This window comes from Hypomesus nipponensis, chromosome 8 (assembly GCF_054491055.1).
Source record: "Hypomesus nipponensis isolate SF chromosome 8, ASM5449105v1, whole genome shotgun sequence".
Taxonomy (NCBI): Eukaryota; Metazoa; Chordata; class Actinopteri; order Osmeriformes; family Osmeridae; genus Hypomesus; species Hypomesus nipponensis.
Genome location: NC_140368.1, coordinates 15,498,483 through 15,525,888, shown reverse-complemented (window position 1 = coordinate 15,525,888; position 27,406 = coordinate 15,498,483). Strand labels below are relative to the sequence as shown.

Below are 27,406 nucleotides of genomic sequence, written 5' to 3'. Positions count from 1 at the left end.
AGACAAGGATAGCAGCATGTTAGCTGGCATGTACTCCTCAGTACCACTCTGAGTACAGGGGTTTATAGGTTTTCAGGCAGTGTGTGTGTGTGTGTGTGTGTGTGTGTGTGAGAACATAACACACGTGTGGATGTTTTGTTTGTTCAACTTAGTGTGTATGTGACCCATCTGCTGTCTCACCTCGCTGTTGCCGGGGGTCTGCAGGTTGGACCACTGACACAGGCCTCTGTTTTAGCCCTGTAGCCACAGCACAGACATGTTTACACACACACACACACACACACACACACACACACACACACACACACACACACACACACACACACACACTATCCAGGGTGGTCAGTTGTCTGACATTTACACAAAAGACAAAAAGTACTGTAGTTTCACAAAAGTATCAGTGTCATTCCTCAGGGCAAGATAATAGGGATATTAGTCAAATTAACAACAGTGTATAGTACAAGTTAGAGTGCAGTAGCGTACAGAGTGAAATACTGTAAAAAGTATACTAGACTGTAAAGTATATTAGAATAGTAGAGTACAGGTTATAATGTAGTAGAGTACATATTATAGAGAGTAGTAGAGTATAGGTTATAGCGAAGTGGAGGAAATATAATAAAGAGCAGTAGAGTACAGGTTATAGTGTAGTAGAGGACAGATTATAGAGAGTAGTAAAGTACAGGTTATACTGTTGTTGAGTACAGATTATCATACATTGAGTACAGGTTATAGTGTACTGTAGTAGAGAACAGATTATAGTGAAGTAGAGTGTAGAAGAAAACAGATTCTTGTATAGTAGAGTACAGATAAGAGTGCAGTAGAGTACAGATTAGAGTGTAGAAAAATACAGATTATAGTAGAGTACACAGAGTGTTTTGGCGGTGACCAGGAAGGAGAAAAAGGAGACAGCGAGCTAGGTGATCTAAATGTTTACTAGAAATTAAGATGCAGTCACAAAAAAACAACAGCAGCATGGGTGATACTGGTTTACAGTTGGTGGTAGCTCTGCCTAGTGGATTCAAAATGAAGACGCTGCAGTCTGGCATCAGCCTTCAGTGTTTCAGATAAAGTTCCTAACATCTGGAAACACATGGCAACATATCTGACAATACAACAATTTTCATATAAAAAGGTGATACCAAAAAATAAATAATGATCAACAAGACATGAAAAGCATGTGAGATGATCTGAGTTCGATAACTGGCTTTAAACAATAGTGTTTCCACATTCTGAGGGAAAATCCCTTAAATGTTCATGAATCCTTGCAGATTAGCTTGTTATTATTAGATATTATCTGATATCAAGTCTCTTTTTGATCACTAACACAAACAAGCTTTTAATATAATATTTTCTATCTGACTGAATCATGCACTTCCATCTGCTCTGCCAGACACCAGGGACTGAAGGGAGCTTCCTGAACCAGATGTCCTCTTCCCAGCCACACACACACCAGGACATGATGACTACGAAACAACCCAGAACTGACATGTCTCTTAGCTAATACTTGGCTAGACAAATGCTGGTAAGACCAATCAATAGTTCAGAGTTTAGCACCATTTGTCACATCGTCACCCAGGTCCAGAGGTGTCACTTCTTATTGGCCCTGGTGTTTTTCTGAGGTTTGAGGAGGTCTCGCACGGACACACCCTCACCTAGACGTCTATCTTTAGTGGGCCCACTATCTCCTCCATCCTTGTTGGACCTCTCCTCTTCCTCCTCCTCCCCCCCTCCCCCAGACCTCTCAGCATGTGTTCCTTTAGGATTCTTCCAACGCTCTTCTTCGTTCTGCTTCTCCTCCAGCTTCATCTTCCTCTCCTCTCTCACTACTTTTTCCACCTTCACCATCTCCTCCTCTGCTTTTTCTTTTCTTGCGGCCTCCTTTCCAGTTTTCTCCTTCGTCTGCTGTTCTGCCTGCACCTTTACCATCTGCTCTCTCTCCATCCTGTGTTTCTCTATGGCTGCTCTCTCTTTTTCTGCCCCTTCTTTAGCAGCCCGTTCTTTCTCCAGTCTCTCTTTCACAGCCTTCTCCTTAATGACTCTCTCCCACTCCTCTTTTTCCTTAATTGCTCTCTCTTTCTCTTTGGCTAGACGCTCTCTCTCCATATTTTCTACTCTCTCTTTTGCTGCTTGCTCTTTGGCCAAGCACTCTTTCTCCAGGTGCTCCCTCTCTTTCTCTAAGCGCTCTTTTTCTTTCTTTAACTTTTCTTTTTCTACTTGGTCTCTCCTCAATTGTTCCTTTTCTTCCTTGATGCCCTTCTCTCTCTTCAAATTTTGCTTGGCTGCTCGCTCTTTCTCTAGTCTTTCTTTCTCTGCCTTTTCTCTTGCCAGTGTCTCCTCCTCCACTTTCTCATTCTCTGCCTTCACCTTTGCTAGTTTCTCATTTTTAAGTCTCTCCTTCTCTGCCTTCACCTTTGCTAGTATCTCCTTCTCTTTTCTCTCCTTCTCCTTTGCTAGTTTCTCTGTCTCCAGTCTTTCTAGCCTCTCTTTCTCTGCTTTCTTCTCTTGTCTCTCCTTCTCTGCCTTCACCTTTGTTAGTTTCTCCTTCTCCAGTCTCTCCTTCTCTTGTCTTTCCTTCTCTGCCTTCTCTTTTGCTAGTCTCTCCGTGTCTAATCTCTCCTCTAGTCTCTCCTTCTCTTGTCTCTCCTTCTCTGCTCTCGCCTTCTCCAGTCTCTCCTTCTCTGCGTTCTTTTCCAGTCTCTCTTTTTCTGCCTTCTCCTTTGCTAGTCTCTCTGTCTCCAGTCTTTCTAGCCTCTCTTTCTCCGCTTTCTTCTCTTGTCTCTCCTTCTCTGCCTTCACCTTTGCTAGTTTCTCCTTCTCCAGTCTGTCCTTCTCTTGTCTTTCCTTCTCTGCCTTCTCTTTTGCTAGTCTCTCCTTGTCTAGTCTCTCCTTCTCTCGTCTCTCCTCTCGTCTCTCCTTCTCTTGTCTCTCCTTCTCTTGTCTCTCCTTCTCTGCTCTCGCCTTCTCCAGTCTCTCCTTCTCTGCGTTCTTCTCCAGTCTCTCTTTTTCTGCCTTCTCCTTTGCTAGTCTCTCTGTCTCCAGTCTTTCTAGCCTCTCTTTCTCCGCTTTCTTCTCTTGTCTCTCCTTCTCTGCCTTCACCTCTGCTAGTTTCTCCTTCTCCAGTCTGTCCTTCTCTTGTCTTTCCTTCTCTTGTCTTTCCTTCTCTGCCTTCTCTTTTGCTAGTCTCTCCTTCTCTTGTCTCTCCTTCTCTGCTCTCGCCTTCTCCAGTCTCTCCTTCTCTGCGTTCTTCTCCAGTCTCTCTTTTTCTGCCTTCTCCTTTGCTAGTCTCTCTGTCTCCAGTCTTTCTACCCTCTCTTTCTCCGCTTTCTTCTCTTGTCTCTCCTTCTCTGCCTTCACCTCTGCTAGTTTCTCCTTCTCCAGTCTGTCCTTCTCTTGTCTTTCCTTCTCTTGTCTTTCCTTCTCTGCCTTCTCTTTTGCTAGTCTCTCCTTCTCTAGTCTCTCCTTCTCTGCGTTCTTCTCCAGTCTCTCTTTTTCTGCCTGCTCTTTTGTTTGTCTCTCCTTCTCCAGTCTCTCCTTCTCTTGTCTTTCTTTCTCAGCCTTCTCTTTTGCTAGTCTCTCCTTCTCTGCCTTCTCCTTCTCTAGTCTCTCCTCTTGTCTCTCCTCTGTCTTCTTCTCTTGTCCATCCTTCTCCGCCTTCTCCTTCTCTAGTCTCTCCTTCTCCAGTGTCTCTTTTTTAAGATTATCTTTGTCTCTTCTCTCCTGCTGCTCCTTCTCATCTCTAAGCTTGGCCTCCTGGGCCTTCAGTGCAGCCTCCAGCCTCTTCTGCTCCAGCCTTTTCTCCTCAGCCTCCAGGGCCTGCTGCCGTTTCTCCTCCTCCCTGGCCATCACCTTCCTCACCTCCGCCAGGGCCATGTTGGCTATCTTCTTAGCTTCAATCTTCTCGTGGATCATCCTGAGCTGCTCCTTCAAGGCAGCCTTCAGCTTCCTGCCCAGGTGCTTGGTGGGTAGCTCTGGTGCAGTGAGCCCTGGGGGCGGAGGCTGGATTTAACATGTGACTTGCACGCCACTGCAGCATACCACCGCCATGCCCACATGCTTCTGCAAAACCATACTCCAGCTTCCAACTGAGCTGTCCTTCAGCTAGCATCTAACCTGAACAGCAGCATTCAGCTACCAAACAGACAATCATCCATAACTACATTCTGTCCATGCATGAGACCACTCAGGTTCAGTTTGGTTACCTCACACAGCAACAGAGCCACAAACTGGACCAGGGGCACACATAGGAGAGGACAACAAGATGTGACATCATGACCATGAGAACAGATCCAGTGAGGACACCAGCCCTCGTTAGGACAGGGGTGGTTCTATGAACTCTCCCTGTGGGATTCACATAGCTAGAAACCACACACAAGCCTGGTCAGTCCTATTCTATGATGTCATATCAAATGATTAACAGGCATTCTTTCACATGCATTGTCTTTCTAAGTAAAGCTAGTCAGTCAGAAACACGCCAGACTTCCACACAGGTAAACAATCCCAATACCTTTGGATTTGTTCTTTCTAGAAACAACTTCTCCAGGGTCCTGATCTGCTAGGAGGAAGGACAATGTTGTAACGCAGCTTCTGGTGAAGGGTTAAGTTAGTATGGTCAGTACCACCACTCACACACAGGAGGCTTTGGCTTAGCGAACCTCTCCATGTTTTTCTTATGTGGGACCTGGGTTTGATACCCACATCCTTCAGACACAGTATCAAGCAAATTAGCAACCTCCAGCCTGAGCTGTGTTTTGAGGTCTGGTTGAGACACAGGGTTGTTAGGGTGTTAAGCCACCATCCTACATGGCTGGGCCTATTAACACGTCACACCACATCCTCACAGACCCACATGTCTGAAAGAGCAATACAAACACTGTATGTCTGGGAATCTCTCCCAGCTTTTCTTACACCCAGAGAAATTGGAGAACATGTTACACCCAGAGAACATGGTCAGGGTCAGGCTCTGTCTGGGGTGTCATGTTCATCACATGTAAGTCCTGGATCCAACATACATGATGTCTCCAACCCCAGACCACTTCAATAAACACAAATATTAACACATGTGACTTTATTAAAAAAGGGACAGAATGTTCATGCTGGAAAATAAGGCCAATTATACCTTTATTTTTTACTTTTTTCTTAACAGCAATCTTGTCTTCTGATCATTTTAAGAGAAAAATGCCCAGATATTAGACACAGACACATTGGACTAGACTAGAGGCTTTTCTAACAACACAGCACGTCCTTTACTAAGGTAAGTCAACACTCAGTACCTTTCTCCAGCTTCTCTCGTTTGGTGGTAAGATACTTTTTCTCATCTGATAAGACAGAAATACTATAGTTAGCATGTAGGCATTATTGGGCTAACATACTTACAAGTTAGCATGTAGCCTAGCATAAGGACAACAAACTTACATCCTAGTTAGCAAGGAGCCTAGCACTGGGCTAACATGAAGCAACTACAACAACATTAATAAGAACAGTAATAACTAGGTCTATACATAAACAGTCAGCTTTAAGTGTCCAGGCGATCAGTATTGTACTCTGCCGTTGAAGCCTGACGTTAGTGACAGTTCCAGACAGACAAACATGCTGCTCTGTGCCATTAATCAAACATTCACCACGATGCCCTCTCTATGTCTAGTTCACTAGGTCAAGTTGGTCATCACAATGACAGCACTCTGAGCTCAGCCTAACATGTAAGGACTGCTATTATGCGCTGTTTGGGACTATCGGAACAAAGTGTAGAAATTCTACCCCGTTGGTTGCTTGCTTTATTCGTAGGATTCAGAATGAAGGCTTCTGACGTGCACATCCACAGAGTAAGACTTTCATAAACACAGACTACTATCCAGTGCCACTCAATTATCATTCCAGCAAGTCCCACCACAGTGTTGCGGGATGCAGAGCAGCAGAGACAGAGGGAGCAGGGAAGAGGCCATGTTGCTGTTAATGGGATCACACACAGCAGAGGTTCCAAACTCACAGGTCCGGGGGCCAGCAACCTGCAACTTAAATACACTAACATCTACTTACTAGAAACCTGCTACTGTGTGGCTGAAACGTGAGATTCCATCACAGGTTTAATCACAGCGCTATGTGACAATCTGACAGATTAGTAATAAGTGTGTTTGCAATGCATCTGCTAAATGAAATGAGTACATTATAATACAGTGTTATACAAGACATACAGACACAGATGTATGGAACTACATTTCCTATAATGTATCAAGCTATTATAGTCTTGCAGAATCTGACCAAAGTGTCCCAAGAGTCTTGTGTGAGTCAGGTCCAGGCTCCATTCTATACCAGGGCACACACACATCACAGGAGCAAGGTGCAGCGGAGGCAGGAGACAGGAATGATATTACACACATATCCTCCATGACAGGACCAGTCTCCCCCTCAACATCCTGCTCCAATCCTCATTGGTGGCCTCAAGGCTCTGGAGCCATGCTATTGGTTCAGTCTTTTGTCCTGCTCTGCTACTTGTTCGGATTCGGAATTCCTGCTCTGCTATTAGTTCTGAAGGTCCAGGATGACCCCAGTAAGCCCCGGGTCATCCTGAGACGTACCGCCCACTTCTGCCGCCTCCTCCCTTTCCTCCTCTTCTCCCTTCTCTACTGGCGATGTCACCACGTCAAACAGAAACGTGAAGAAGCCATAAAACCAATCGGAACCCTCTTCCGCTAAAATATAAAGCACTTCCTCTAGTGACTCAGCGCTGTCACCAGAGGAGCCCTCTCTGGCCAGGCCTGACAAGAGAGAACAGGAGGGAAGGAGTGAAATGGGAAAAAAAGTGGGAAAAGGGAGGAAAGAGGGACAGAAATGAAGAGAGTGGACGTAGGAGGAGAGAGAAGCTTGTGTAAGTTGAAAAAGAGCCAGATTAACAAAAAATAACAGGATTCAGTTTAGTAGGAGAATTTTAACCACTTTCAGATTCTGGCAGACCTGACCCCAAACCTTCCAATAGACCCTCCAGCTCTCCTTTCAAGATCTAGGGCCCTACCTTGCACCCAGCGCAATTGACTTTGTACACTGACGCATGTATTATTCCTATTTGCACCCGACGCACAGCTGACTTTTTCCTCCACAGACGAACGTCTGTAAATTAGGGAATGAATTTGCGCTCCCAGGGGCGGTTTAGCAAAAAGAGGAAACGTGTTCCGACGTTTTTGCGGCTTCGCCGCCGCCTTTGATCGGCTCTACCGAACAAACGGTTTTGAAAATGGAAACTCCATCTGACACCTTTGTGAAGCTTGGTCTGAAAATCATCTGTGCCAAATTTAGTAAACATTGGACAACATTTGGGGCGTGTAAAAGGTTTTTACACTTTTCCATTAAATCCAAAAAGGCGGCCGCGTCAATTCGGTTGTTATGAAATATTATCGATGGTCAAGCTTGATATCTCACAAGACATCAACAGACAAAGAAATTACTTTATTAAGGTAAACAATATAACAGTTATTAGCCAAAACACGTTTAGCCTTCCGGCCACGCCCCCTTTTACTCACATGACACAATTTTTGGAGGACATACTCAGAATAAGGTTCCAAGTAGGTGTACCAAATTTGGTGTCACTGCCTCAAAGAACTACTGAGATATGACTTCATTTCCTGTTTGGTGGCTTTCCTGATGAATTTGATTGGCTGTACTGGACAAACGGTTGTGAGCATCAAAATTATTTTCATTAACTTTGGTGAGGCTTGGTCTGAAGAGCATATCTGGTCATTTTGAAGAAGATTTGACAAAAATTGTAGGAGGAGTAGGCTTTCAAAGGTTTTTGATCAAACCAGAAATAGCAGGAAATCTACTTAACCGGAAATTGACCCCATAGGATGTGTTGAACTCGTCTTGATCCAGGGAATCCAATAGTACCTCATTTTTGAAAATGGGTCATACGGTTTAAAAGTCTAACTTTGACCCATTGGTGGCGCTAGAGTGCTCAAGTATGGGACATGAAACTTTGTGAATTGGACCAGGGGACTGTCCCCAATGAGTGTGCCAAATTTCACAACTTTCGACCAAGCGCTTCTAGGGCCTGCCATAGGACCCCATGGCGGAAGAATCATAATAATAATAGAAAAACTAACAATTACAATAGGTGCCTCGCAGCTTCGCTGCTTGGCCCCTAATAAAACATTTCAAAATAGAAAGTGCTTGACCTAACATTTCATGGCTCAAAGTCTTATAGCGGGTCCCCCCTTGCTGTCGCATGCCCTTCAGATGACCAACACCTGTAATTTGGCTTTCTTGCCCTTGCACCAGCTTGCCACACTCTCCCAAGCATCAAAATCCCAGCTCCCATGGGTTCGCTCCATGGCCCAGCTCTGTAACTCAGGGGTAGACAATTAATTTTGACAAGGTGCCACATGAGAAACTTGAAATGTGTTGGAGGGCCGCATCAACAATAACTTGAACTTATTTCTACTCACTACTCATTTCCCCCCATTGTAAAAAGCAGCAAAGTTTATATTTTGATTAGCTGCTACTGGTTATCAGAAGAATACGGATATTCTGTACATTTTTGTACAAATATTTTACATGTTGGTCAACTAGGAAAAGACTTTCCAAGTAACAGTAAAAACTAAAATAATCATTACAGCAGTGTTTCATTTTATTTGTAACTAGTTAATCTTCACAAACCATGAAAAGTTGTTTTGCAGTATGTTAAAGAGGCAATTGATCAACTTTATACAAAAAGCGATTTTTTTTCCCCAGTCAATTTTGTTCTGTGAGAGGAATCCAGTGGGCTTGAACAAGTGCATCGAAATCTGTTCTCCAAAACTAAGAACACAGCTTTGACTCAGTAAATACATACTTAAAAGTCCATGTCTTGTTAAAAACATTCTGTATCAAACTTTCGTTTTTCATTTTCGAGGGCTAACTGTCCTGTCAGTGAGGTTGCGCAAGCGCACATTTGGAAATCGCCTGATCACTAGTCTTTCAGGACTACATATTTAATACAGCTCTACACATTTTTCATTTTTTATTTACCTCACACGGGCCGGATTGGGACAGCCTGTGGCCCGGTTGTGGCCCGCGGGCCGTACAATGCCCAGGTCTGCCATAACTGATTCTCTTGTGCTCAAGTCGTAATTTCAATCACGCAGCACGAAGCAGTGTAGGCCTACAGGAATATCTAGACCACAGCCAATCAGAGGCAAAGACCCGCCCCATCTCTGTCTCTGATTAGTTTAGACCACGATCAGGGCCGGATTAAGACATTTCGAGGCTTGGGGCTAATTACCAGAATGAGGCCCCTATGTCACCCCGACCCACATCAGTCAGTTTAAACTGTGACTCACCATCACCATCATCACATCAGTAATATTAAAAGGCCCTTTTTTGCTCATTCTCAATGCAAACTCATCAATGAGCTCTTCAAAGTCCAGATGGTGCTGTATGTCATGCTCTATTGACTAGGGATGCACCGAATCCAGGATTTGGTTTTGTCTGAATAATGGGCTTTTTGACGGGAGTCGGTTTCGGCCAAACCTTTGATTTTTTTTCCACCGAACCCGAACCCTACGATTGCACTGTTGAAATAGTGACGCCGCCGTTGTCAAATATTCACTATTTTGTTAACATTTGAAATGCGTTAAGAACACTTTCATCTCAAAGATGTACGTAGCAGGTCGACTGACTGATTTCCTTCTCATACAGTCCAGTAGCGTCACAGTGCATTTCCCTGTTGAAGCCCAGCTTCGATGGGCTGCTTTGAACAGTTTTTTACAGTGCTTCAAAACTATACGGTCATTGGATAAATGCTGTGATTATGTCCCGCCCACCAGGGCCAGGTTAAGGACATCTGGCGCCCGGGGCAGAAGCCGCCCCGCCTTTGGGGGCCCCCCCGAAATAGGTTGCTGCAGTTTGTCCTTCAACTACAGTTGCAAAATCTGCGATGGGACTGAGCTTGAATACCTTCGGTGACTTTTTGTAGTACAAAATGACTGTCAATCAAAAGGAGATGCAGTCTTTCGACAGACCCTCTAATCATCACACGGAAGCCCAGCGTCCAGGCCAGCCCACTCTTCCATTCACCCCCAGAGACGCTGAGCGTCTGAGGCGGGACATAATCTCAGCATTCATCCAATGACCGTATAGTTTCGAAGCACTGAAAAAAACTATTCAGAGCAGCCCCATTGAAGTCCATGGAGGCTGAGCTTCAACAGGGAAATGCACTGTGACGCTACGGGAATGTATGAGAAGGAAATCAGTCAGTCGAGCTGCTAATATATGTAGCTGATTCTGAAAGAACTCGTCTTCAATATGAACGTGTTCTAACGTATTTAAAATGTTAACACAATAGTAAATATTTGACTAATATTTATTTTTTTAATTGCAGGGGAAGCTGAGCTTCCCTTGCAGTCTTAAAGAAATCGCCACTGATTGTAATACATTGTAACACGCACCCCTAGCCGGCCACGATGTCAAAATACATTGGAATATGCTGTCTAGCGTGCACACACACAGCCCAGCGAACACATATTTACAAACAACTCGATTGAATAATTTAATTATCAGGCTGTGGCCGCCTACTTATTAGAACATAGGCTAGATAATCAGTGTAGGACTCCACTCGTCTACTTTTTTTAAAGGCAAAGTCAGGAATCAAATCGTTGAAGTCAATTTGGGGAATCAGGTCAAAATCGTTTGACATCACCTTAATGCGAAGCCATTGTTGTCTTGCATGCTTTGATACTAGCAACGACATGTGACGCTAAGAGAACGTGGACTTCACTACGGTGGGTAAATGCATGAAAAAAAAAAAGCAGCCCCTACTGCCCATTGCACAAACGCGGCCCTGCCGCCCACGGACGCTCAGCATCTCTGGGGGTGAATGGAGGAGTGGGCTAGCCTGGACGCTGGGCTTCTGCTTGATGATTGGAGGGTCTGCCGAAATACTGAATCTCCTTTTAATTGACAGCCATTTAGTACCCAAAAAAAATTGCCGAAGCTATTTGAGCTCAGTCCTATCGCGGATTTTGGCCTCACTCTCGTGGTTTCTTTGACTGGACATTTTAGCACATTATTTTTGTTTTCACTCTGAATGTTTCTAATGTTATGCGCGGTGCCGTTGACCCACTCGGCATCTGGCAACCTGAGGCCCCCCTGGTCGCGAGGCCCAGGGCTGCAGGGCTGCTGTGGTCGCACAAATTTTGGTCGCACTCTATAGCCCTGCAAACCATACATAATTACAAGGCAAAATATTACCACACGAGGGAAATAATTGTGGTGTCCATGAAGATGTGAAAAAAGGCATACATCTAGCGTACACATTTACCCAAATTATTCAGGCGAATTGCAGTAATGACGTATCAAACCTGTTTGACCAATAGTGGCAAGACACTTAAGGACGAAGCTAATTTGGGTGGCTTTCTCGCCCTGACGAGAACGACGGTCTCCTTGGCTGTGAACCGCTCCTGGCGTGCGCCTGGCAAATCTGCCATTATAATAGCCATCCGCCATGGAACAAGCGCGAAATTTAGGGGGCCCCTTATGTCTGACAGCAATGTGCCCTGGTGTTTGATTGGGTTATCAGTTAACAAGGTTAATAGTGGAGGGTGGTGCTACCAGAAATTATGGGCAATGTCAGTGATGTCGAGTAAAGTGGCATGCTGCGTCAAGGTTGCCAACTCTAGAACCATGAGCAACCATGGTTAAGCTGGTTGTGATAGAAGCTCATTAAAGTTAGGCAAAATTAAAGGCAACAAATGTCATGATTGAAAACCCTATTAAGCAGCACTAGGAAAACTGTGGCTTGTTGTCTATGCCACAGCTGGCTACGTTAGGCCACTGCTCCTGAGCCAGCTGTAAACCAGGACAGGCATGCTTCATGACGCCACAGAGAAGCAGCTTCTAGTACAGATTGACTTGCCAAGGAGAACTTTGGCGTCCTCAACGTCAAAGTCCCCATCTCCGTCTGCATCGTACGCCCGCAGTTTACCTGAAAGAGACAGGGGCTTGTTAGCAGCTTGGTCCCGGCCCCTCAGTCTGTCATGCAGTTTGAGCAGGAGAAGGGCTGGATGGCGTGGAGGTGATGTTAGAAACGGCATCAGCTGGAGAGTTCCTTATGGAGTCAAATTAGGGTCAATAATATTTTGCATCCTTAGAAATAGTTTTGCATCCGTAGAAATAGTTTTGTATCTGTATAAAATGTTTTGCATCTGCAGAAAAGGTTTTGCAGCCGGAGAAATAGTCCTGTATCCGTAGAAAAAGATTAGCATCCTCAGAAATATTTTGCATAATATTTTTTTTTTTAACAGATGCCAATCTATGTGTACCGATTCAAAACCTTTTTACAAAAGCAAAACATTCTCTACGGATGCTAAACTATCTCTAAGGATGCAAAACTATGTCTATGAGTGCGAAACTATGGCCGTGTCAAAATCAGGCCAAAATGTTGGCCTATCTATTTATTCTGATTTAACTCCGTATAACTCGAGACAACTATCATCTCAATATTACACGTCCACATCGATTAGTGATATTCGTAAAATCCGAGTCTGGATGATGACGTAAAATGATAATACTTGATGAAGTTCTGCATGATAGATGCATTTTCTGTTGATAGAAAAGAATGGGAGGTATTTGCATATAAACTGCAAGCAAAACAGGGATTTGGCGTATATATGGCACGCAAAATAGAAGTGTAAACATATCATAGATACGCAGAAGTATGAGACTGGGTTGGTGAGCAGCATTCTGATTGGCTACTCAACAAGCATTGTGCTGAGATGCCAACATTTTGGCCCGATTATGACATGGGTATAGTTTCGCACTTGTAGACATAGTTTTGCATCCGTGGAGAAAGTTTTGCACCCGCAGAGAAAGTTTTGCATCCAAAGTGAATGTTTTGTAAAAAGGTTTTGCATTCGTAGAAATAGATTAGCATCCGTAAATAAGTGTTGTATTATGCAAAATATTTTTTACCAACACTTTTTTTACAGATGCAAAACTATTTCTGTGGATGCAAATTTTTCTCTACGGATACAAAATGATTTTCTACGGATGCAAAATATTATTGACCCTAATTTGACTCCACAGTTCATGCTCTAGCACACACTCGCGACCACACCTGCTACTGGTAAAAAACACTTTCCACATGTGAGCTGGGACTCCTACCTTGTAGAACCTCAGAGAAGTTCCCTCTGAACTGTCTTGCCCTGGCTGCATGCCAAGTTAACACACAAACACACGGTATTCAAAGGTTATGGACATTAGACACTCACAGAAAAAAATATATTTTCATGTCAGTACTTCATGCACATTCAAGCTTACACCCAGAGCAAACTGATTCATTTCAATGTGCATGGCTTATTACAACATCATGTTTATCAGTGCAGAGTTTCCCACAGAATGTGATTATATTTGTGGCGGTATGCTGGGGCTGAGCCAGACATTGTAAAAATTAGAGCCTCAGCCCAAACTTATGTCCTAGTATCGGTTAGATGCAAGTATAGATAGGGACTTCAACAAGTAATGCGAGCACGCACATTCTTTTTGCATTAATTTGATCGCAAAATAGTTTTTTGAGCTTAACATAGTATAAACACTACGTTGGACTCATTGTTATTTTTGCCGAATGTATTTACCTATGAATATTATTATATTTTATAAGAACTAGGCCATCTTTAAATACAGTATATGGTGCCAACAGAGAAAGAAACATGGATTGTGGCATTTTGCTTCCTTTGCTGGGCATTTTGAATGTTCAGAATAAATATTTTTGGTTGGCTAAATATTTGTCCTCCTTTTTTAACCTTTTTGGAATCAAAATGAGGAACCGATAAGATACAGAAACGGTAATCAGAATCAGAACCTGAATCAGAATCGATCAAATTAAAACAATACCCAACCCTAGTTTTAAGTGTGTAAAACAAAATAAAAACAGGAGAACACAGAACGTAGGCATGAAGTGGCTAAGCACATCAATGCGCTGCGTGCAACTCTACAATTAAATACTTTGTTTACCATGTTAAACGTAAAAAACAAAACACAAAAATAAGTAAATACCTTGGTGGCGGTCAATTTGTTATTGTGGCGGGCCGCCACAAATAAACCAATGTATGGGAAACACTGCAGTGTGTTGGGCTTCCGTCTCAACTTGGTGTGGTCAAGCAAGGGAGGTAGCCATACCGATGTGTGAGGCGAAGACACCTGTGGCGTGTACACTGGCTTTCCTGCATGCCTGAGTTTGTGTGTCACAATTGCATGCTTCTCAAAGATTGAGTGTCTCACCTATGACAGAGTCGTAGTCCACCAGGCCAAACCAGACCACGGCCACAGAGCTCCACACCCCCAGCAGAGCTAGTACCATAAACCAGGTGAACACAGAGTTTCTGGGTCCTCCTCCCTCGGGCTTCCTGCCATTGTTACTCTCCACTGGCACTCGCTTCACCTCTGGGGAGCAACACAGAATGTTACATAGGCCAGACAAGATGTTTCACAGGACAATACATAGACAACACAAGAAGATACATGGGATGTTACACAGGCAACACAGAACGCTACACATTATGTTACATAGGCTACACGAGATGTTATGCAAGTCGTTACATGTAAAACACATTTTACACAGGGTGTTACATGGGCAACATATGATGTTATCAGTGCTCCAGACTAACTTTTTTTACTAGGAGCACAGTAGCCCCTGACTGAAAATTTTAGAGCGCAAGCAGAACATTTAGGGGCACACCTTATATTGACCTGCAATGCATTTATTAATGTAACTAGAGAGGGTACAATTCAGTGCTCAAGCACCCCTAAATTTAATCTCAGCACCCCTAAAAATAATAATATATTTTTTAAATATATTGTTTATTGTCATTTGATGCTGGTAGTTCCTGAAGAAAGGGACATCCTTAGTTTTTTCATTCAATATTTTGCATAATAATACATAAATGTATTAATTGTTATCCAGTGAATATAGGGATTTATATTAGCAAGGGGGTATACATTTAACACTGTATTCATGTCACATTCTCATTTGGGGCTGAGCACCCCTAAAGGTCTGATCCTAGAATCGCCCCTGGGACCATTTCTGTTGAAATTTCTGGGGAAATTGTGGGGTGTGCCTGTGTCGGTTGCATATGGGTCAGTTTTTTTTGTCATTTTTACAACTGATATACAGCGAGGCCCATATAAGTGTAGCCAACTGTTTGGGTTAATTCGAGATGTGGTCGTGTGGACAATAAACAAGGACACAAGACCATCAATGCCTCGACCAAACCCTAACGGTCCGAACCAAACCCCCCCCCCCCGTCACAATAAAAGCCCACAAGAAAATACCTTACATAAGCTTGAGTTTAAATACATTATTTAATGTGACATTACGTACTGTACATGCAAGTCTTAGCTAAATGACTTAAATGTATGATGCACTTTTCTATCAGTCCTCTGACACCACAACACAATACTTGGTGAGTTTAACAGCGCAACAGCTCAAACACAGGCAGGGATAAAGTAGCAACGCTAGTGCTAAATAAGTATTTAGCTGCTAGGCTCCATGACGCCGGGTAAGAAGGGCTCGTGAAACTGCTCACCAAAAGAACAAAGAGGAACCCACTTGTCTGGCAGATTAAGACATGTTCGTAGGAACCTAGAGAAAAATAGCCTAAACTTTCCAAGACCTTTAGCTAGGTTTATAGATACCTAGCGAAAAATTGCCTCAACTTTCCTAGACTTTTAGCTACGGTACTAATGCAGACGGAACGCTGATATCGCTGTTTTACTAGAACATCGTATCTATGCGTCGTTGCTAACACGTGCTGACATTGTGCACACCCAATGAATTCAAAATGTGTAGGTCGCACATGCGCGAGTGCTTGTAAAAAATGCTCGCACTGTCTTAAACACTGGTCGCAATATGCAACCATTTGGTCGCAGTCTGGAGCCCTGGTTATACAAGACGCTACATAGGTAACACAGCATTATACATGACTTGCACAGGTTGTTCGGCTGCTCAGGCAACACATGAGACCTTACGAGGCCGAAATATATTACGGAGACGTAGACGGACGTCTCCGTAATATATTCACGGAGACGGACACAGGTAACGCACCCTCCGATGTGGAACGTAATATTGACACATTTTCTTTTAAATATATATAGTTACCAAATTTGGTACAACCTTCAAAACCCTTCTCCTCATGAACCATAGATCCAATCGACTTGAAATTTGTTACAGATGCGTAGAATACATGTTTTTATAAATGGTAAAATTGAATAAGAAATACTATACAAGATGGCTGAAAGGGGTGTATTTATGTGAATGTCAACATTGCCTCGAATATCTTTGTGTCAATAAATCTAATATAATTTTGACTCATGGTTTTTCAAACCTAATAGTGTTCAAGACGACATCACTCTGAAGTACCATAAACTATTTCACCTTGGTATGTCAATATATGATTGAATTCAAGTGAATTGCTCCACAGCGTGCGCTGCAAATTCCGACCACATTCTTTTTTGGGCTATTATTCTCAATCTCCTGTTGAGAATATCGGTCATAGGCTAGCCTACTGTCAGAACGGTTTCAGACAGCTCATCAAATTACGCTAATTATTAGTAGGGCTAAATGCATATATTACAACTTGACATATATAATGTTAAGTAGATTTGGTAGGTCTACAATTTACACATTTTAACGGTGGTAATGGTTTGACAAGTTGTCCCCCTTGCCACGTTAATTGCAGCAACATTGCCCTTTTTGAAAAAAAAAAAAAAACAATTTACACTGCTGAAACAACACCTCTCGGCTGCTTTAAGCTTTGCTTTTTGCGACATAACTTCTTTTTGACTATCGCCTGATCTGTGCTAAGCTTATTGAGGTCTAGCTTGAATTAGTGTTGCCTGTTAGTGGAACGGAACGTTAGTGGAACGGCTTGAGGCTTAAGTCTAAGTTGACGTTTACCCAAGGAAGACTTATTCGTGCTAGCGCGACTTGCGTTAGCGACGTTGATGGAACACCCCCTGGTCTTTAGCTCCTGTTTAATTTCGCTTCCAATCGCAGCTCGCCGTTACGAATATAAATTATTTTTTCGGCGGCCATTGTTGTTTTCAACTGGAATCGCCTGATAGCCGTGTTAGAGGCAGCCACGTTCGGTAAGTCCTATTTTTACACATTTTAAGCTAGAATCAATGATTGGGTTCGTGAAAGTACACTACTCTTGAATTATGGTGAAGGTTTGAGCACTGAGACCTTTAGATTGTGAGTTTGAAGTGACGGAAAACCGAAATCGAAAAGTAGCTAGCTTTTTCCCTCTGTAATTAGTGAATCATGTAACATCACGGCAAATTCATCAAAAAGGTAGGGAGGGAAGCTTTTAGGAGAACAAGCAATTCCCCACAGACCTGTCGGCTCAGAATTTAGATTTGGGTCGTGAAAGTCTTTGTAATAAGCCTATGCATCAGGGAGACTGCATAGGCTTAGGCGGCATAAATTCACCATTTCACAGTTCGGTCGACACCCAAAATGTAGAGGACGGCAGCCTTTAGGAGATGTGTGAATTGTGCTTTTAGCCAGATGCTATTGATTATTTTTGTGATTTGTGGAAAACTTGCAAGTGGAGTGAGATTGCATCCCGGGGGTACATTGTTTTGACTTAGCCTCAGAGACAGACTCGGCTCACTCACTCACTGGCAGTGTGTAAACAATATCGTAATTCATTACATTCTAGTCCTAAAATGTCAGGGAGGCCTGGTTTTTGTAGACAAGAGTCTGCTGAAGATAGCCAGTATATAGGATCTTTCAAAACAAGGCTATTTCATTTGTCATTTTCCTGAGAAAGCGACCTACGTTAGCCAGGCTAGTTTCACTCGTTCAGCCTCTTTAAAAGGTCTCTGAGAGTCAGAATCACTGTTTACAGGCAAATGTCGAGCTGGTCTTTGGTCAGATGTGTATATTTACCAGTTTAGAGCGAAATACTCTTGCCAGAGCCTGGAATCGAGCCAAATGTTTTGAGTGACTTTGCATGGTCTCCATCAGGTCAACACATTTGGATTCAAGTTCAAGTAATGCCACTACATTTCACAGTCAAAACTGTATTATTTTGTAGTGTAGATGTAAAAAGCTTCATTTTTCACAACTGAAATGGATCCTTTCTTCACTTTTACAGGTCTGGAGGGTCATGCAGAGGCCTGCTCAACAGAGTTCAACATAGGATGCTGAGAGAAAAACAGATCCCTTGCTGGACTACCCCCCTGTAGCTGGACAGCTTCTCTTCAGCCCTGACCCCAGGACAGCTTCATCCAGCTGGCCTGCCCTGACTGCCTGCCTGCAGGCCCTGCTTGCCCCTGCCTGCCAGCCATCCAGAGACAGACAGTCACCCCACAGACACAGTAGCTCTGCAGACTGCTTTCTTGAGGACATTGATGAAAAAGGAGAAACCAGCATTTTTTACTTTGATGAGTCTAAATGTTAATTTCCATGTCCCAGCATGCCAAGCTGCTGACTTGTAGTGTCTTAAGCAATTAAACCAGTTCAAGTTATAGACTTTTGACCTGAATCCAATGATTAGTCATCTGAATAAAAACCACTCAAGAGAAGTACTGCTTCTTGGATGATTTGTGCTCCACATCAGTTCATCTCACACATTTGCCTTTGTTTCCATGGGATTCATGGAATTGCTAGTTTCTGATCCACCATTGTGTAATAAAAAATATAATTTAGGACAGCAATTACATTTGTGTTATCCTTTCGCATTACACACATTTAGTCAATGTTCTTAAACTCAACCGATTGTTGTCATGTTACCATACTGTTCATATTGAACAGACATCAGTATTTGGGAAGATTACTGTATATTCCCACTTTTGATTCGCATTTCCATCGTAAATGTGGTCTTTAATTTCAATTGGAAAATGGTATTAAAAGGTCTTTAAAAGTCTTAAATTTAACTTGTTTACACCTGTAGACACCCCGTGAAGCCCCAACCCCCTATGCCAGAGACAGATGGTGACAGAGAGGTGCAGACATTAAGTTAAACATAGTTATGCCATAAGAGTAGTCAGGGCTCAACATTAACATGTTTTGGCACTGGCCCCACCGGGCCAGTGGGTTTGAAATTTACTGGCCCCAAGACCATTTTTACTGGCCCCCCCTCCAAAAGTTGTAATTGATCATTGTTACAACAAACCCAAAGACTTTGTGTTATTAGTTGTGTTATTCTCGCTGTGAAATATTTTACTGTTGATTGTTCTTCTACAGGTACAGTCTTGCACTTGGTTCATGTTGTTTTAATTTGTGAACTTGTATAACTGCATGCTCTTATGGGTCTTCCCTTTGGCACTTGTTTAGTTTTTTCACAATGTATGCTTCATGTTTTGGCTGCTTGCAATGTTTGGGACTACCTTGTTGTTATGATCAGTGACGTATGCTCTTTTTTTAAGGCTCTCTCTTGGAAGTCGCTTTGGATAAAAGCGACTGCTAAATGCATAAATGTAAATTCTAAAGACAGCCATCTCTGCACAACTCTGTCTGGCTTAAACTGAAACCTCTGACCCCTCAATGTTAATATATAAAAGCTTCCATAACATTTCATAAGTATGATACTACTGTAAGTACCCAAGTCGACACCATTCTTCTGTTGCAGTTCAATAGCCTGGGGGAACGAGGCGAACGGCTGGCCCGTCTTAATTACGTGATATGCCGTTGTTATAAGTCGTGCAATAACACAATGGGCATCTACATTTAAATTCCTCACCAGCATGGTTAACGGCCTGGAAGATGGATTGTCAACCATCCACTTAGCTGTCACGCAAACCAGGTGCTGTCTGCTAGCATGGCTGGTCAGGTATTGTTTTCGAAAATGTCGGTGCCTCTGTAAAAATATTCACTTTTGACTGCTGAAGACGGGAACATACGACAGACGACACAGAGCATCTTCGTTCCATAAAAAAAGTTGCTTCCGTTTGAGCTCGTAGCTCTACTTTGCTGCACTATCTTCACTTTATTGTCTCGTGCCAGTTGTTAAAAAATGTATCAAGATTAGAAAATTACAATTTGACAACGACTCGTCACTCACTACTTTCTTGATTTGCGAACTGTGCCCCCAACGAGCTGCAAAGTTATTTATGCATTTAGCAGATAGCAAAACATATGAAGGATGTTAACTTTTACAATGCAAACTTTTTTTCAATCAATAATTTGCAGTGGCTTCGGGCCAGTGAGTTGCTAGGTTGTCCGACGTTACTCTTTACTGACCCCGGGCCATCGTTATTGTCGAGACCTGTAGAGTAAAAAATTGAGACTAAATGTGTAAATGGATGTTGAAACTCAGTTCTCTGAGTTGATGCATGTCAGTTTAGGCAAAGGTTGTCTTTTAAACTTCTAGGTTTAAAAATAAATCAGATTTGATTGGAACTCTCTCTTTTATACATTTACAGTTGGATTTGACATTTAACAGCCATTTAATTAAGCAAGTTGTTTAACTCAAACAACCATAACAGAGTACATATGGTATACAAAGCTGCAGTCAGATTTGACAAAATTGTTACCTTGGATGTTATCTTGACATATACATGGGGTCTTGATGATGATGCGTACGCAGCTTCAAGGCAGAAATACGTGTTCCATTTCAAGAGACTCCGAGACCGTAGCGCATCACTAGCATCTCGTCATATCACGCAGTCAGAGAACAGCTAGATCATCTACATATATTGTTCACAGCATTGCTGCTTGCAGCTATATTTTTTGTTGCTTTATTTGTCTTAAATAATATAATCTACAATTTCTGTAGAACATTTCTTTAATTCAGCAATGGTGACACAAGCGGGAATCAGATCTCACATTGCCATACGGCAACTCAACTAAAAAAATCTTAAATCGACCAAGAGCATATCGACCAGAAAATCGACTAGTCGACTGAGTGGGGACAGCCCTAATGAAAATTGAGCGGAAGTACGTAGGAGGGCAGAGCCAGGCTATGGGTGGCAACCCTACACACCACACACTATTGGAGCAAAACATCCTAGAAAAAATCTAGGATTTTTGTCCTCATGTTTGTGGTCTGTCACAGTTTTAAAATCTTTTTTTTAATTTTTTTTTTTTTTATGTCTGTACCCAGCATTAGCAACTGGTAGTTAACAATGCAACACACAGTCTGCAGGTCCCTCTGTGACTACTTCACTCAGCTGTCAATCCTAGCTGTCAACCATGACATGTAACCCCTTTTTTTATATCGTCAAATAACTCAAACTGATCAGAAAAAAATTGCCCTTGAACAGACATCAGCATGATAAGAACTATGCCTTCCTAACAGGGCCGGCCCAAGCCTTTATGGGGCCTTAAGCAGAATTGATTTAGGGGCCCCCCTGTGACGCAAATATTATTGATTATTTTTAATGCATGACTATTCGCACACTATCAATCAAATGCACTAATTAGCAGTGTTATTAGTTGTGTTGCTTACATGATAACATTGATTTATTTCACCCTTATACAGTTTTTAATTTTAACAGAAGCAAATCCAGTTTGGTCATGTGATGATTTGAACTTTAAATATTCAAAGTCTTACAATACTAAGTGGTGTACTTAATGTGGTGTACTGAAAAGTAGCTAAATAAACCAGACAATACATCTATTGCACACAAGCTAACCACTTTAATAGCTTATGGTTTAAACTAGCAATGTGCAAAAGGGCAAAACATTCAACTCCAAATAACTTAACGATACAGTATTTTCTTATTTCTTACAAAACTGATATTAAATTAAATACCTACAATATATACTGATCTGGGATTGTTAAAAACGGACCTGCTGTATCATCAACTGTAGCACTGGCACTTCTGGGCAGGAGGCGTTGGTTGTGGCCCAGCTCCAAAATATTTCAAAAGTGCTCCTAGGGAAGATTCATATGAGTACATAGTACACGGATCAGAATATTCATTTAACAACATAAATGATTTTACACAGCAGCAAGCCATCTGTACACTTGAAAGCACAACTCTTTATCTATAACTAGCTAATTGAGGCATAATGATATTGAAATATTATAACAATGGCCCCAAAAGAGTAGAGTGCAAGCTACTCTAGGCTAGCTTTGTTAGCGAGCTTAACTGTCAACTAGCCAGTTCACCCTTACAAAAAAGAAGTATACTTCAAGTTTATTTTGTAAGTATACTTGGTATAAAAAGTGTACTATTATCATGCTTTTATATCCAGCCGGCTGGACTACTGTAACACACTTTTCACTAGTCTTCCCAAGAAAACCACTGAAAAACTACAGCTCATTCGAAATTCTGTAGCTAGATTATCAACCAAAACTAAAAGGAGAGAACACATTAGTCCTGTCCTAGCTACTTTACCCTGGCTCACTGTCACTTTCAGAATTGACTTTAAGGTCCTTTTCCTCACATACAAAGCTCTACACGGACAAGGTTTTTATTGATTTGATGTAAAGCACTTTGAGCTACAATTATTGTATGAAATGTGCTATTTAAATAAAGTCTTACTATTTTTGTACCAAGTAAACTGAATTGGCCCACTTTTTAGGTCATTTAGTAAACTTTAAGTACACTTAGTGTATTTCAAGGTTTACTTTTGAATACTGTAAAGTAGCCTGTGTAGTGCACTTTCAGTTCATCAAGTATACTTCCTAAAGTACTTCAAAGTATACTTTGGAATACTCTAAAGTAACCTGTGTAGTGCACTTTCAGTTCATCAAGTATACTTCCTAAATATGGAGCTAGAAAGGTGACAAAAGTATCTGAATTTGAATGTGAAAGATCTGAATTATTTGTATGTCGAATTTCATAAAACTGAAATATTTTACTGTTGAATATATAATATCTGAATTATTTGTATGCCGAATTTAAAAAAAACTGAATTATTTTGATCCAGAAATACAAATTTCTAAAATTCAGATTGCAGGAATTCAGATTCTTGAAATTCAGATGGCGTGAATTCAGATTGCGAAAATTCAGATTTTGTCTGAACTAGGCCAAAGGTGAAACAGCTTGCCTTCACAGGGAAAAGTAGACGATTTCAGAACGACCGAATCTTGACATTCTCTGACCAAATTTTACCTCAGAACAAAAGCTAAGAGTTGCTCGTTGGAGGAAGAGTATGGAGCAAGTGCTTATGAAACTTGTAAAAACTTGTGTCTTCTCCTCTGCCAAAATCGGTAGTTACTGTTACCAAGTGAGTCTAGACAGAGTCGGAGGGCGGCAGAGACTGATGGAAGACGCGGAACAACTGGCAAAGCTATAGCCTATATATTTATGTTCCGGTGTTCTCTTTTCTGTGTTGGAGTTCTTTTAAGAGCTTGATGGCATCAACATCCAGCCTGATATAAAATCATGAACTTCAATTGTGTCTCAATTATAATACCCACACAGAAAATCCAGGTTGAATCAAGTCACGCTAGCTAGCTACTGTATTGCTAATAGCCAATTTTGGATGGTCAAGCATATTTTTCATTGTCTCCTAATTCCTATCAAAGTCAATGTTCAGCCTATATGCTTTGTTCATTTCCTAAGTGACATTTCAGTTATCGGTTATGGATAGTGAAATATTTGCTGTCTGAGAGATCGGACATAGTATTTAACAGCATAGATATAAGGAGTTATCAATGGTTAACAGGATATATCTGTAGTGCGGCCGGGTGTGATTGGATTCATCGTCCACACGTCGTCTGGAAGTCAGTTTCGATCACATGCCAACAATCTCCATACTATTTGTATTTTTGGATCAAAATAATTCAGTTTTATTAAATTCGGCATACAAATAATTCAGATATTATATATTCAACAGCAAAATATTTCAGTTTTATGAAATTCGACACACAAATATTTCAGATCTTTCATATTCAAATTCAGATACTTTTGTCAGCTTTCTAGCTCCATACCTAAAGAGCCTCAAAGTATACTTTGCAATACTTTCAAGTGCACTTTCAATTAATGTAAGTACCTCAAGAAGTAAACTTAATCAATTAAATTTTACAATGAAATACTAATAAATTATAATGTTTAGGGGCCCCTCAGACACCTCAGATCTTGCATCCCATGGTTAGACTGCAGATTCTGAAAGAAGCTACCAACTGCACAGGCAAATATTTTCCAGGAATCCAGCTCTTCTGATTAAACGTAATAATCATTTAACTCATGGTTACAATGGTAAACCAGCACAACAATGACAATTACCACGCAACAAAACACTACATTTTAAGCAGACACATTTAAAAAACAAAATTCACGAAGCTACATTTGTATTTCGAACAAACGGCAAACTTACCAGCAAATTTTAACACTATTTACCGCCTTGCATTATGGGAATTGACTAGCCAATGAGCCACACTATCTTCATTTATTCACGTCGTTATTTCGTTCTTCAGTCAGTTTGACAGTATAACCTTCAAATTCTCAAGTAGTTTTTTCGTTTTTTTTCCATGAATACTCCAATTGATAATTATTAGTAAAAGAGTATAGGGCTTCAGAATGTTTTGGCAGTAATTAAGGTTACAGCTTCAGTAACAAAAAATGATTCAATGTGCAATGCATAATACATTTTCATAGACATGAATTATTAGAATGAGTTGGATCTAAAAATGTAACCTGTAATGTAATTAAAAATTGTTTTGACTGTTTTTGCTGTATAATAATAGAAAACGTACAGCCTACTCCAGAAGAAATGTATACCATTTTCTGTTTCTAAGCATACTTTTAAGAAGTATATCAAAAGTGAACTTTTTTCTTAGTATACTTCTTACAAAAGTGAACTATTTTCAAAGCATACTTAAAAGTATATCAAAAGTGAACTATTCTCTAAGTATACTCCTTAAAAGTATATCAAAAGTGAACTATTTTCAAAGCATACTTAAAAGTAAACTATTTTCTAAGTATACTTCTTAAAAGTATATTAAAAGTGAATTATTTTCTAAGAATACTTCTTAAAAGTATATCAAAAGTGAACAAAAAGTACTATCCTTATTTTAGTATACTTATAGTATACTTTAATATACTTCTTTTTTGTAAGGGCACGTTAGCTCACAACGTAGCCTAGTTAGCAAACCTACCTTATAGCAAAATTCAATGGCAATCGAAATGTATTTTGAAATGTATTTAGCTAGTATGCATTTGCCTAGGTATATCCACCTAGGTGAATGCATACTAGCAAACGAAATGCCAACTTTAACGAGGGGGGATCTAGCTATTGTTATATTTTGTTAGATAGCTAGTCTAAGTGTTACACTAAAATGATAGCTAGCTAGCTCTAGCTAACATTGAAGGCTTGTTTGACACATGTATCTGTAGACAGTAAACGTTTATGGTTAAAAACGAATTAATCATGCAAACATACCTTGATCTTGCTGTTTTTTCTCTTCCTCTGTTTTCTTTTCTCTGCACCAGAGGAATATGTCTTTTTGTGTGACATTGCTTTTTGCCGTGTGATTGCGATTGCCGACTGATCTTTTCTGTTCTTGAACAATCGACAACGTTGTTGCTGTATGAGTGCTGACAAAGGCAGGCCCCCAAGATAATTTATAACAGTACTAGTAGGCTATTATCTTCCTTGCCAGCCGGTAAACATAATATTGAGTTTATTGCAAATTTATATGATTACCATTAACATAATATAATTTTAAAATTAAGCTGTAGCTTAAAGTGCTCTTGGGGGCCCCCCTGTGGTCATGGAGGCCCCGAGCAGCCGCTTAGTTCGCTTATGCCTTGGGCCGGTGTTACGTCCCAACTGGTTCCCAATTTAACTGGTTCCCCAGCTGTGCGTGCACCTATCAGTCTGCATCTATCACCAGATTCGTCACAATTTCACAAATATATTACTGGCGATTTTCAAGTCGGATCTCATATTTGCTGCGGCAAATATGAAAGTAGGCCTATGGGCTACGTGCCACCACATTAGACTACCATTCGCGACAAAATAAATGGAAAAAAAATAAAACATTTGCAGGCTCGCAAGAAGTGGGATTCGATCGCACTAGAGCAAAAAGGCGTACACACGAAAGTCCATTGATTTACACCGCGAGCTATACCACCTCTGAAAAGTTTGCCAACTGATTACGTATTTGTTAACTACGTTGGCTTTCAGGTAACATTTTGATTTGGCTTCTCCTGAATCAACTGGTTCCCATAGACACTACCCGAATGTAGGCTACTAATCACATATTTTGTTTTTTTTGGAGGCAATAGCCGTATTTACCACGACATCAAAGCTCCTTCTGACACCACATAACAAATTCATACTAAAAACGTTGCCGCTAACCCAGACAATATGATCAAAATACGCGTAACACAACATGGAAACATTTGTTTCCTATGCAATTTGTGTAGCCTATGGCTGAGTGTTTCTTCGCTATATCTTTTGAAATCAATTCATTTCATAATTGTATATTCTGAACAATGTAGTGAGCACTACATTACAGCCATTCACACCATAATAAATGGAAGCTAAGAAAATAAAAGATTTGAGTGGGATTCGATCCCACGAGCAAAAACAGATACATCGTTGTAATCTGTTGCATTACACCGCGAGCTACTGAGGCGCATGAAAGTTACAGTCACTAATTTTTTAAGTATGTTGGCCTTCAGGCAACATGTTGTTTTGGTTCTTCTGAATAAACTAGTTACCGTAGACACTACCCGAATGTAGGCCACTCATCACGTACTTGGAGTTGTCTCTATGCAATAGCCATATAAACCACGATATCACAGACTCTTATGACACCACATATTGCGAAGTAATACTTAGATTGTCGCTGCATGATATAGAAACGTGGTTACAGACATGATCCCACTTCTGATAATCATGGCAAGGTAACCCTAACAGGTAACCAGCTGTTTTGAATGAACCCCAAGCCAATAACCCCAAAAGATATGTGGTGTAATTAAGAGTCTGTGATATCGTGGTTAATATGGCTAATGCCTAGAGACAACTCCAAATACGTGATGAGTAGCCTACATTCGGGTAGTGTCTACGGTAACTAGTTGATTCAGAAGAACCAAAACAACAGGTTGCCTGAACGCCAATGTACTTAGTAAATAGTGACCAGAATTTTCATGAGTTCATTTCTCAGTAGCTTGTGGTGTAATGCAAAGGATAATAATAACGTATTTATTTTTGCTCGTGGGATCGAATCCCACTCAAATCTTTTATTTTCTTAGCTTCCATTTATTATGGTGTGAATGGCTGTAATATAGTGCTCACTACTTTTGTTCAGAATATACAATTATGAAATGAATTGATTTCAAAAGATATAGCGAAGAAACACTCAGCCATAGGCTACACAAATCGCATAGGAAACGAATGTTTCCATGTTGTGTTACGCGTATTTTGATCGTATTGTCTGGGTTAGCAGCGACGTTCTTTGTATGAATTTTTAATATGTGGTGTCAGAAGGAGCTTTGATGTCCTGGTAAATACGGCTATAGCCTCCAAACAACCCCAAAT

General features: G+C 41.2%; 1 protein-coding gene across 14 annotated transcripts in view; it reads right to left on the bottom strand.

Annotated features, from left to right (window-relative positions):
* Positions 1-914: 914 nt before the first annotated feature.
* LOC146275296 (uncharacterized) overlaps positions 915-27,406 on the bottom strand; it is a 52,296-nt gene continuing 25,804 nt past the window's right edge. For 2 of the 14 annotated variants that reach the window (XM_084703259.1, XM_084703257.1), the window contains exons 2-8: positions 14,242-14,403; positions 13,126-13,170; positions 11,879-11,947; positions 5,271-5,315; positions 5,117-5,155; positions 4,505-4,552; positions 915-3,983 (exon numbers count right to left, since the gene is read on the bottom strand). In XM_084703259.1, coding sequence (XP_084559385.1) covers positions 1,588-3,983; positions 4,505-4,552; positions 5,117-5,155; positions 5,271-5,315; positions 11,879-11,947; positions 13,126-13,170; positions 14,242-14,403 — 2,804 coding nt within the window. In that variant the 3' untranslated portion in view covers positions 915-1,587. Of the gene's footprint in view, positions 3,984-4,504; positions 4,553-5,116; positions 5,156-5,270; positions 5,316-5,884; positions 6,510-6,572; positions 6,753-11,878; positions 11,948-13,125; positions 13,171-14,241; positions 14,404-21,757; positions 21,843-27,406 lie in introns of those variants that run through there. The other 12 variants (XM_084703271.1, XM_084703266.1, XM_084703258.1 and 9 more) reach the window with 12 other exon arrangements.